At 39.7% G+C, this 13,036-nt stretch overlaps 1 protein-coding gene across 1 annotated transcript; it reads left to right on the top strand.

Moving 5' to 3' along the window:
• Nucleotides 1-593: 593 nt before the first annotated feature.
• Nucleotides 594-8,342, top strand: LOC146616819 (poly(A) polymerase type 3-like). Its single transcript, XM_085372870.1, has 18 exons — nt 594-601; nt 855-1,016; nt 1,144-1,210; nt 1,315-1,396; nt 1,563-1,672; nt 1,756-1,809; nt 1,907-2,021; nt 2,144-2,233; nt 2,609-2,747; nt 2,855-2,927; nt 3,032-3,152; nt 3,364-3,448; nt 5,033-5,086; nt 5,255-5,374; nt 5,467-5,573; nt 5,648-5,877; nt 6,444-6,541; nt 8,153-8,342. Exons 1-18 carry the CDS (start codon nt 594-596, stop codon nt 8,340-8,342), a joined length of 1,905 nt encoding a protein of 634 aa, XP_085228996.1.
• Nucleotides 8,343-13,036: the final 4,694 nt, after the last annotated feature.

The raw sequence follows: 13,036 nt of genomic DNA, 5'->3' as shown, positions 1-13,036 counted from the left end.
ATTTTGCTTATATTTAAATATCAAATTCAAACATTTTATATTGATCCTTTATTTGTTTATTTGTTTATTTATTTATTTATTTTTTAACAAAAAAAATTGTTGCAGCCAGGGGTAATAAAATGGATTCTCTTAGGCTGTTTTTATTTATAACAGCCTTCTTTTCCACTCAGTAACGGTTCTGTTATTAGTTAGCTTAGCTAATAACTAATGTTACTCCATAAGCAGCAACCAACCCAGTGAGGTCACTTTCTGTACTGACACAAGAGGGCGCTAAACCTGTTCAAAAAACTTTAGGTTTGTACGCTTATTTCTTAAATCCAGCTTCACGGACAGAGTTAAATTATTACTGTTTATCTATTACAGTGTTTTTTGTGTAAATTACCCTTGATACTTGTCGTGTTTCGTGTGCACTTTAATGCAGCTTTAAAAGCATACATACCTGGGGCTCACGTCACGTGTCACTGTTCTTCTGCGGCTCACCTTCATTGCTGAACATGGAATGTTCAAGGAGCGTGTTATTATTAGCGCTGTTTTGATTTGAGAAAGCAAGCAAGCAAGATATACCTGACTCAACTAAAGAAACAAGTGCAACAATGTTTCTGTAAGTACTTGCGTCCCCCTTTTTTTTTGCTGCTTTTTCAGCAATTTAGCTAGCTAAAACACATATATCACTGCTATCCGGTCTTTGTTATGGTTACGGATTTGTTATGGGATTAAAAGGAATCATATTTAAAATTTCGAAACAAAATAGTTGGCGCAAGTACATTTTATGCATATTGTTAGTTTTTTCATAATGTTATTTATTTTTAAGGTTTCCCATTAGTACACTAGCTTTTTCCTTTTACTCCAAACAGGGGCCAAGCTCCCACGTGGTCAGACATGCCAAGGACCTATGGGCTCACTGGTCCAATCAGCGAGGATCTACCTGAAGAGGAAAACTTGATCCAGACCAGAAAACTGTTAGACACTATGAAGTCCTACAATGTATATGAAAACAACTTAGAGTTGGAGAACAGGTATTATACATAGTTTTTCCAGCCCTGTTTAATGTTGCATCACCTTGAGAAAGAGTCAGTGCAAGCAGTTGACTGCATAGCACCCCTCACTTTGGAGAAATTTAAAAATGCTCTGTTTCATCTGCAGAGAAAGGGTTGTTAAAAGACTGGAGTCCCTCTTTAGGGATTGGCTCAAAGAAATGTGCATAGAAATGGTAAGAATTTATCTAGCATTTTTTTTAAAAAGAATCTCCAAATCTGAAAAACAAAGAGAGTTGCACAGGGTTGATTTTGATAGGTAATGTCATTTGATTTTTAGAATGTACCTAAAGTGGTTACAGAAAAAGTTGGAGGCAAGATCTTCCCATTTGGCTCGTATCATCTGGGAGTTCACTCAAAGGGTAATTACCCAGACATTATTTAATGTTGTTGTGCAATTAAACATTGCACGTCTTTGTGATTATACGGCATCTTTCAGTGCTAACTTTCTGTAAGAACATGGTGAAAGGACAGTAGTTAGCTCTTTCCCTGGCTTTGCTTTTATCTGAAATAGTGGCATTTTGACAGGTGCTGATATTGATGCTCTGTGTGTTGGACCTGGATTCCTTGAGAGAAAAGCCTTCTTCACCTCCTTCTTTGCAAAGCTGAAAGCTCAGAAGGAGGTCAAAGACATACAGGTCAGTCACATCACTGAGTCACTGTACAAAAGTTGAATGACATTTTGCTATTTTGTGCAAGCTGACGGTATCATTGTCCTCAGGCCATCGAAGAGGCTTACGTCCCGGTCATCACACTGTCCTGGGAAGGGATACAGGTAATTTGTTTAGAGAGCAAATTTTTTAATAATGCAGGATGATTCAGTGTTTTTGTATCTGTCTTAATCATGTTTTTGTGTTTGTCTTACTTAAAAGATTGACTTAGTCTTTGCTCTGCTGCCTCAGAGGAGCGTTCCTGATAACCTTGACCTCCTCAATAACAGCATAGTGAAGAACGTCGTAGATGCACGCTGTGTCAGAAGTTTCAACGGTAAGTGTCAGATTAAAATTTGGTAATTAAATTGCTAATTAGCACCTGACAGATCTTCTTGGCCTCCCCCCTTAAAAAATAAATAAATAAAACAAAATTCTACTTTTATTTCTTGTCTGTAGGCTACAGAGTTACAGAAGAGATTCTCAGGCTGGTACCCAATGTTCTCAACTTTAGGGTTGCTTTGAGAGCCATCAAACTATGGGCCAAACGTGAGTCGAACTTTCAACTTGCAAGATAATTACACATTTATATTCATATTGTTAAGCCATGTTGGCATTTCATTCGAGCACGCGCCTTACATTCTGAAATAAAAAATGTAGACCTTGAGTAGTTTACCTCCTGACACATCTGTTAGTATTTTGACATAGTCTTCTGTCCACAGGCCGAAAAATAAGTCATGATTTATTGTTTAGTGACACAGTGACTAGTACCTGTCCAAGTACCAATTTGAGTATTAGGAATTAGCAGGAGAATTAGGAAGCAGCAGCAATGCAAACTATAAAAGTCTTATCAAATACCTAAAGGGTGCTTTGAGATAATAATATAGATGCTGAAGTCTAATGTTCTCTGTTGTTTCCCTTCAGAGCGTAACATTTACTCCAACAAGCTGGGCTTCTTGGGCGGTGTATCGTGGGCCATAATGGTAGCCAGGATTTGTCAGGTGTACCCAAATGCTACCGCTTCTACCCTGGTGATAAAATTCTTCAAGATCTTCTCCATGTGGTGAGTTGTCTCACTTTTTCCTCATTTCATTGATGAAAAAAAAAAGTGTCAACACCCAATGCAAACAAGGATCAGCTGCCGTGAAACTCTCATATGTTTTGTCTCAGGGTGTGGCCGATCCCAATCCGCTTGATAGAAGTAGAAAAATGCACCTACAACCTTCCTTTTTGGGATACCAAGGTATGCCCAGCTAAAAAAAAAATCTGGTGGAGTCACCACCACCAGACGTTTAATAAATGAACATTTTCAAAAAGCACAAGTAAAACATGCTTCTGCATTTCCAGGTCAATCGATGTGACCGCTATCACCTAATGCCCATCATCACCCCAGCGTACCCGCAGCAGAACACCTCAGTCAGTGTTTCTCGGTCCACGTTTGCCATCTTGAATGAGGAGATTCATCGAGGTTAGAGATTATAAGTGCCATAAATACAAGCGTAATTTAACAGTCTTTGAACCTTTCTGTTTGCTCCAATGTGAAGAAACTGTTCACTGAGTTGAGTTGGACTGTTCAGACTGTTTCACTCACAACATCGGGGATGTTCTTCTGTAAGCAAAGCGAGGGGGTTTAATTATACCTGGACTCTAACCACTTCTATTTCCTTCCTCATCCACAGGTCACGCCATCTGCCTGGAAATAGAGCAGAAAAAAGCAAAGTGGTCTGAACTCTTTGAACCAACTGACTTTTTCAAAAAGTACCAGTATGTATTAAGACATGTAAAGATGAAAATCGACATTGCCACACACAGAACACAACTGTCTTCCCCAATTTCCTTATATTTTACCACACATCGATGTTTTGCACTCGTGTCTTCTGATTGTTCATTTGTACTTTGACAAAGAAAAGAGCGTTGTATTTGATGATGTTTGACTTTTTAAATTGTAATATTAATAAATTAAATGAAATTAACAGCTAAGGGCAGCACGGTGGCACGGTGGTTAGCACTGTTGTCGCACAGCAAGAAGGTCCTGAGTTCAATTCCACCATCAGGCCGGGGTCTTTCTGTGTGGAGTTTGCATGTTCTCTCCGGGTACTCCGGCTTCCTCCCACCGTCCAAAGATAGGTTAATTGAATAATCCAAATTGCCACTAGGTGTGAATGTGAGTATGAATGGTTGTCTGTCCCTGTGTGTTGGCCCTGCGACAGACTGGCGACCTGTCCTGGGTGTACCCCGCCTTTCGCCCTATGACAGCTGGGATAGGCTCCAGCGCCCCCCACGACCCTGAAAAGGATAAGCGAATGGATGGAAATTAACAGCTATTTACATTTTAGTATCTTTACTGTATATAAAGGGCAAAATAAGAATGTTTTGTGCACACATTGTAATCTTACTCTATGTATTGTGTAAATTTAAAGTGGGTGGTTAAGCCGGGCTGTCTTATGTTATTCTTTTTTGAAAATGTCTGGGATGCCGACTGTACGATGATTGTACAGAAAATGCACTGCTGTTATTCAATTTATATACAGGAAACCTGATTGGTTAAATGTAAAAAGTGGATCAGCTTTTGCCTGATACTGTGACGAATTTACTTTTGTACCTGACTTTACTGAACTGTGGTTGGACAAGTTTGGCTGTTTGCTGTCATGAATTGAAACGCGTTCAGTGAAGTCTGTTTGAGTAATTTGTAGGAAGCGGATCGTCTGTCAGTTTTTGTGGGGATTTTAAATTATTTGTTTGCTTTCTAAACTCTTGGTATGCTGCTTCAGACATACATTTGCATAATGGTGGGTTTGTTGAACAGATTTTGCTGTTTTCTGTCCATGATTCAAATATAAACTGAAACCTGTTGGGGTATTTGTAGTAGTTTCTCATTTATTCATCGCTATATGAGCTGCTGGACGGTTTGAGTCATTTTTGAGCTCCTGATATTCTCTGATTATTTAATGCTTTCTCTAAACTCTTGTGGAATCTGTAGCTTCTATCATTTCTGCTGCACTTACATCGTCCTGTCTGAATAAATTCACCGTGTGTTCTGATCTTCTGGGTTACTTAATAAAATGGCAAATAAAAGGTTAATGGTGTAATCATCAGCTGTTGCTTTAAAGTGTGGTTTTGCTTGTTTGTTGCAAGGCCTACACCGAGTGCAGTAAAGAGGAAATCATCAGTGCGTCAGTATTCTCTCTGTTATGTGTACAGCGTTGTTACCCACTGTCCTGTTACACTGCCTGACTTGCTTTAAATATTGATTAGACAGTCAATCAGCTTCAAAAACAGGAAGCATGATTAATGTACGATTCCAGCATGTGTGGAGCCTATCGCCATTGTTCTGTCTCATGTTTCAAGGCACTACGCTGTGTTGGAAGCATCTTATACTACAGAAGAGAAGCGTCTCGAATGGTGAGTACATAGCGCAAAGCAAAACTGGAACATCTCATGACTTTGGGTATGAATCCTTCTTATGTGTTCCAGCACTTCTCTTAAAGGCTGAAAACTGTTTAATATTTCATTCCCGACTGCTGTAGCGCTGTCCTCTTTCTGAAAACTCTGTGTTGTTCGCTCTGGCAGGATTGGCCTCGTGGAGTCGAAAATCAGATTACTGGTGTCAGCTTTGGAGAGAAATGAGCCGGTCTCCTTGGCCCATGTTCACCCACACGCCTTTCCTGGGCTCAGAACAGCGAATAAAAAGTAAACACAAGCGATGTTCTGGTTACGTTTAAACCGTGTTTACGAGTAGCGTTGTCTTTGCTAACTCGTGCCTGTTTTTCTGCCTGGTTTAGAGATGGACAGAGCACAATGTGGCTCATTGGACTTGTCTTAAATGTGAAATACTCTGAAAGATGTCAAAAAAATCTAGAGCGCAGCTTCAAAACTTTCACTAATATCAGTAAGTTTTTCTTTTTTTTTAATTAGAAAAAAGTAATTCCTGAAATTATAAAATGTGTTTTTATTTTGTTGCAGTCAACAGCCTGGCCAGGAGCTCTAACATATATGATGAAGGGATGTCCTTATCAGTCGCATGCCTAAGGAGGGAAGACCTCATTTATGAGCCACAGCAGAAAGCTCTCCAAACCTCTGAAACTGAGCCGCCTCGTCTCGTCTCACCTGTCAGCGCTGACAAACAGGGCACGACAAAGAGAAAACTACTCCATAGATCTGAGACACCATCCAAAAAATTCAAAGATGACAAGGTTTGCTCAATCATCCATCCAAATTGCTTGTCTTGGATGTTAGATTGGTTTTCTTTTTTTGTTTTGCTTTCTTAAGTGGTAAAAAAGTAAAAAAAAATTGGTTTTAAGGTGGATTAGACACTCAGCCATGTCACTTACTAGAATCTGTAGTAGTATTGTACATTACCTTAACCCAGGAGTGTCAAACTGACTTAAGCAAGTTGGCCTGACCGGTGAAACTACATGAAAAACATTTAAAGGTTTTGGTAAATCACTGCTTAGTAAGTTAGTATCCTGTAATTGAGACTATGAAGTTTTAATTAATTCAGAGAAAATATTCTTGTACTTTGGTGTGGCGTGGATGGCAGGGGGTGAGGATCTTTATCAATAGGAAAAGCTTTAAAGGTTATGAAAATACTGTTACAAAATACTGGGCCTCATTGGAGTCTTTGAAGGGCTGATACTGGCCCCCGGGCCCTATGTTTGACACCCCTACCTTAACATAAAGACATCAGACTGTTATCAGTTTTCTTAGACTGTCAGGAGATATTAATATGCTGTGAATAAGTCTGTTCCTTGTCTCTCAGAGTCTGCCCGTCGACCAGCCTCACAACGTCCCTTCAGGTGGCCACGTCGCTGGACCTTCTGCATTTGCAAAACCCGCCGTCAGCCTTACAGCCCCCAGGTACAGAAGAACACGAATGAACAGAAACCTCTCCCTAGTTTCCCCCAGTTCATGTCTTCCATGTGCCAAAAATCACATAACATAGCAGCTTTTGTGAGGTTCATGGAAGTCCTGTTGAAAGCGACACTTACAAGATGAATTTCATCTCTTTACCACAAGAGGGCAATGAAGCCTTTCTACTCAACTGCAGTGAAGCAATGTGTGCACAGATCAACTTTTCAGACGCCAGTCAGTGGCTGATAAAGAAAAAAAATGCTGCAGATTAGAGTTATGGGAGCAGCTTTGGATTCAGTTATCTCTGCGAATATTCTTCACTTTGAGGAAGGAAATTAAAGAATCCGAATGCTTGCATTTTTCACTTTAGTGTGTTGATTTGGAGACCAGATAATAGTAGTGAGGTGCTAATTAATACATTGGGGGTGGTGATCTATTATGTTGTGCATTTAAAAATAATTTATCGTTTCTTTTTTCTTTTTTCCTGGAAGCCCTGCTCCCAGAGGAAAGTGTTTTGTCTGTTGACCTCTTCCAGCTCTTTGCTAAGTGGTGCTTTTAAGTCATCTGCTGTCTTTGATTAACTGCAATTAATGACGGGGACAAACAAACATCACTTATTATTGGGCTGTAATATATTTGGATAAAGAGGCTAATAGAACTATGCTTAAGAATTTAGTATTGCCAGAAAAAGAAAAAAGTGGGAAAAAACAAAACAAAAAGAAGCTTTCAATTCCTCATAGGCTTTGGAGTTTCGTACTTTCACTTGCATTGAATAGATTTCCTCTCTCATTTCTACACCAAATGCGACATTTGCGGCGTTCAGCTGATGATATTCCGAGTGATTGAGGGAGAACAGGGCTTAAAAAGTGTGGCTGACCACTTTGTGACCATTTGAGAGCACAAAGTATCCGTTGTGTGACAACTTGTAAAATTATCATGTGTGATTTTTTTTTTCTTTTAAAGCTAGCTCAAAAAGGTACTTTTGTTCTTTTTGACATTTAGTCATAATGGATGTTGGAACGTTAATGGTATGATTTGTAATCGCTCAAGTAAAAATTGAACGGGACTAAAAACGGGCCGAGATTTTGATTTTGCAAAAATACCACGAGCTGGCTCTTTTCTCTTTACTGTCTTTTGTTGATATGCAATATGTATCATTTTGGGGGAAGATTTGTGCCAGGCGAGACACTGAGATACTCATCCATAGGGAGCTGTCTCATAACATGGCCTAGTTAAAGGTTTTCTGTTGTTTGCATCCCAATCCGGTCAAAATTTCCCAAGATATGGCTTGTAAGAGTGTGTATGTTGTTGCTAAGGAACAGTTTTTTCTGCACTCTCAGTAGGTGGTCTCTTGATGAATATCATTACATATCCTTATTCAGGGGAGGCAAGGCATGTTTATTCTTTGCTCACCGCGTTTATCACTGTTTTCGTGTTAAAATTTGTGAGGGCTCTGTGTGGCCACTGTTTAGACCTTGATGTATTTCCTAATATCTACAATTGTGATCCAGACTAATCGCTGATGATCTGATATGTTTTTAAATAGGTGTCTGATCTGACTGAAGTTAAAAGCGAGCCTGTTTTTCCCTCACTTGCATTTGTCTGTAATTAATCAAGGACAACATTAGGACTCAATCCAGAGGTGTATCCACGGGAGGTCCAGTTTAAGGTCTGGGGCTCCCCTGTAGTTGTGGCCCTGCTTACTCCTGCCGTGTGCACTCTGTGTGGGGCTGAGGCTCAGGGCACGGCCCCCTGTCTTCCTGCTGGGCCTCCATCTGCTGTGGTGGTGGTTAGGTCCCCGGATTGATGGCAATACAATGATTTTATGACAAGTGTCGCAGTGAGTGACAGAGGGTCTCGTCCTAACCGGGCCTCCCGACGACCACGGCTCCCACATTTGTGGTCGGCTCTTTGCCAAGGCTAATGGGAGGAGTGATCCTCCTGCTGTGGAATGGGACTTGTAGTTTACAGCTGGCTGGTAATTCAGGACAAGGAGTAAATCTCTCCGGCTTCTGTCTCTTCTGGCACCAGCATGTTTTTTTTTCTCAAATAGTAATCTTTGGTAAAAAAAAAAAAATAAATAAATAAATCAGCTATTCTTAGAAACTAGCCTTCAGTGCTAACTTCTGATTGGTACATGAGTGTAGTTGCTCTTCTGCCAGAAAGACTAGCCCACTCTTTTGAGAGACTTTTGTTAAGCCTTCTAAACTGGTCTCTGAAGTTCCCCAGTTGACCCAGCAGCACTCCTTTCACACACCTGTCAACACGCTGTTTCTTTCCACTTTGGTGGGTCCAAGTTAAAAAGAAATTGTTTCCTTCATCTCCCACTACTCTCCTCCTTGCCCAAAAAACAGGATGATAAAAGCTAAGAAAGAGTTTCACATCTGAGCAACAGTAACAACGCTACTGTACCTTCAAAGGGGAAGATGCCACATTGTGAGATGACAGGGTATTGATATGAAAGTGTTGTCTCCTTCCTGGGAGAGATCAGAGGAGGCCTGGTAGATGTGTACTGTTATGTTGCTCTGAGTGATCTGACCAGTGTGGTGGAAGAGAAGTGCCATTCACTGTGAAATGTGCCTGTGTCAGTTTTTCCCTGACAGGATCCAGGGTAATACTTCGGAATAGGCATCGGATTCTTTTTCTTTTTTGCTCTCTTTAAAAAAAAAAAGAAATCTTGGCTTGAGTTTGTTGTTAATCACTTTTTCGGGCTATAAATTACTTTTAATTTCTGGAAACTGACATTTCTGGGGAAGATAACACAGTTGATACCAATAATGAAGATTTTTAATCTGTTACACACATTTTAGTCTTTACTTTGTGTACAAGACAAATCAAACTCCACGAGTTATTTGTTAAATCTTTATGATATCTGTTGTACTTGTGCAGGATTGTTCTGCAGGTGTTGCAGGTGTTACAAGCTTGACCGCTAACTTAGTTCTGCCTGTTTCTCTTACAGGCAGACCACTTAATTGCCACCGGTTGGATTGCTTTCTGCTTGCAAAATAAATACATAAAAATAAAATACTCCATCTCCTTTATTTGCCTGATTTTTGTGTGTGTTAAGCCTATATTGTACTGAAACTATAGTGCTATACACACATGCATCGCTGCATGTAGAAGAAAAAAGCATGTAAGCACATAAATCAGCCCCACAAGCATGCAAGAGCTTCTGCTTTAGAAACTGAAGTGCTGCTTGTGCTAATTGACTGACTGACTTTTGACAGTTACGGGCCGGAAACCAAGGGAGGAACTGGCCTTTTGATGGTCACTCTAACAGCAACGGCACACACACAACCTTCCTGACTGACAGCTCCGGTTAACTGAGTTATGCTGAGTTACAAAGTGGCAGAAAAATGACTTTATATTTGTGTTTGCTCAGTTAACTGAAGCTGTCAGTCAAGAGGTGGGGTTGTGTGCATATTATTTCTTTGAAAGTGATCACTGATAAGAGGGTCAATCCCTCCTTGTCACAGCCCACCCCCACCACCAGGAACTGTCAGATCCACTTTAGCAGCAGTTACCTGTAAAAGCATACAAATCCACAAACTCTCGAACACCTGGTTGCTGCTTAATTCCACACCTGCACCTATTGAATTTGTGCACATATACTGGAATGCCTGACACCTCAGCAAACAAACCTAAATAAGCAAAAAATCTTTACACATGGAAAGCTTTCTAGTTTTAAACAATGTAGTTTTTTGGTTTTGTTCTGTGTTGCAGCATTTAAACGGTTACCTTCAGAAGACTTCATGATAGCAAGGATTCAGAAAATACACAAAGTGTAAATGTAATGCCTTTTGGAAGCCCATTAAAGTTTGGACCAAATCCACATTTTCAGCACCAAAGAAAGTAAATTAATGAAGTAATTAATACTTTATTTAAATGTGAACTCCCCAAAGTCTCAATATGCTTTACAAGAAGAAAATGAGCCCATAAAACACACCGATATCAATAACATATATTCTAAATTGATGCTAATCTTTGCTTTCCAGGTGCTGGTCACAGCGTGCCTCTAATTTATATGAGTCTGAGTCTTTTTTATAAGAAACATTCATGTCTGTCCTCTAAATGTCCCCAAGTAAGGAAATTATAGGACAAAATAGGAAACTTGGATAGATTAAAGCTCAAAAACAGTGAAAGAGAAATAAAAGCATTTGGCTGTTTGTGTTTATGGATTGTAATTTCTGCATTAATGAGAGTAGATATCAGCTTAGTGATTCTGACAGTCAAAATATTGTCTGTTTGTAAAGTGTGACCTGCTTATGCTCCACAAATGAAAACAAGAGTGTTAATAATAGACTAATATCAGGATGTATCTAAATTATTCTGACAGTCGTCTGGAAATTATGGAATTGGAAAACTGTCCTAAAAAGCAAAGAAAACGCTCAGTGTCTGCTTTGCAGCAAAGGCTGACGTATACATCGGGACGAATAACGATCTTTTAAATTAGTCACAGCCTGTGAACTTGTGTCAAGCAAAATTCTTGACAACAGGTGAAGTCAAAAAGTCTGATACAAAGCTCCATTCAGACCTCTTTCTGAAGTCTACTTATTACTGTTGACAATAAACAACTTTCATATGCTCCTCTAAACACTTTTCAGCCACATGTAAATGAGTGCAGCGTAAGACTTAATGTAAATATCCTGGTTTAAAAGGTGGCTTAGTTTTGATCGACACGTGCCAATGACTTTAATTAATATTATTTAATATCATGTAAATGATTTCAGCAATTACTGTACCAGTATCAAAGAGGAACCCTGGCACTAAACACAATGGAATAGAATATAATTAGAATTGAATTCAACTTCATTGTCATTGTACACATCACAGGTACAAGGCAACGAAATGCAGTTTGCATTCATCCAGAAAGTGCTTTAGCCGTGATATAGATATATTACAGAATATAGATCTATTATAGATACAATGTACACAGTATGAAGGTATGTTATGAATATACTATAAGTATGTACAAGCTATGAACATGTTACATGTATGGTTATAAATACAAAAAGCTACAGCAGATCATAGATATAGAATTGCGAGTATTAATAAACAGTTCTAAAACTATAATTATTGTATTGTACAGTATGAATACAGCATTTACAGTAGTGCAGTCGAGATCAGTGAGATCCTACAGCGCCTCCCAGAGGGCAGGAGGGTGCTTTGTTTGATTCAAGCTTAACTGTGTGCCACAGAAAGCCCACAATGTAAATCTGTGCACTTCACCACATTTTTTAAAGCTGTCCAGTGGGCCAGACTGGAGTCTTTGCAGGGCTGATTCTGGACCCCAAGCCTTATGTTTGACACCCCTGATGTAAACCTTTTGTAAATGAACTTTTCTTATTGACAGAACATCAAACACATTTCAGTAGAAACAGTAGTCTCAAATATAGATATGCAGTTATAGGAGTGCTACTGTATGACTGCTCTTTCTAATGAAGGTTGAAAACGCTAAAAAGAATAAAATAAAGGAGAAAAAAATGAGTAATGAGGTGGGTCTGTCACTCCCAACTCAGTCCTTCATTTAAAGGCACTTGTTGTGTGCCTTGTTCTGATGTGTGTGTTTAATCTTGGGAAGCAGCGTGTTTTAACACAAACTACCATCTTTCCCTCAACCTAAACTAGTAGTTTTTGGTAACCTTTCCAAATATTTCTCAATGGCTAAACCTAACCAGCAAGTGAAAGGGAAAATACCTACCACACTCAAAAAAGGCTCAGGAGTCACAGGTGCAAACGTGACACGAACCACAGCCTGGTGTTGGTTACACACCAAAGCCAAGAGACACCTTGTACTTTTGTCTCATTGGACGTTCCGGGATGACAATGTGTTGCCACCTGTTTAAAATTCTGCGTTTACACCTTTTCACAGCACAAGTCTAGAAACACTGGTTGGTGTTTAAACCTGTAACTGTAATTGGTTCAAATGACCATGTTTAAGCAAAGCTGAAACAAAATAATTGTACCTTTTCAAAGCAACCACGCTTATAAAGATTTCCAGTAGAATGAAGCTCAAATGTGATGGCGGTCATAAAAAAACATCATAAATAAATGTAAAGCTGTCAGGTACGTCCACCGGAGTTCAGTTGAGTTAATGGCACCTCTTTTGGTTCTGCAATGGGATAACGATTCCGCCAAATTAAAACAAACCCTATAGCCAAGTTTCCAGCAGGGCAACAAAGTGGTAACTGAAGTCAATGTCAAGCTCTGAAATGTGTAAGGAGAAAAAGTTAAGCTCAGAGCAAGGCGCTGAACCCACTGGGATTCTCTCAATTCAAAAGCAACCTGAAGGATGTAATTGAGGCCTACGGACACCATAAGCACAACATGGAAGAGCACCTGTTCCTGGATGGCACCCTGCCATTGCTCGCTGTCTGCCTGCTGTGGAGGCTAGCTACCCACTGATAAGGAATTAGAAAGTCATTAAGGAACACAAATAGCAGGATGGCACAGTCGCAACCAACTCCAGACTAAATTTGTGTCTTCATTTGCAGACTTATG

Source organism: Diplotaxodon limnothrissa, linkage group LG15, assembly GCF_057381915.1.
Source record: "Diplotaxodon limnothrissa isolate DT_005_m linkage group LG15, D_limnothrissa_male_GT1.1, whole genome shotgun sequence".
Lineage (NCBI taxonomy): Eukaryota > Metazoa > Chordata > Actinopteri > Cichliformes > Cichlidae > Diplotaxodon > Diplotaxodon limnothrissa.
The sequence above is the reverse complement of the archived record's forward strand: the minus strand, read 5'-3'. Positions and strand labels throughout refer to the sequence as shown.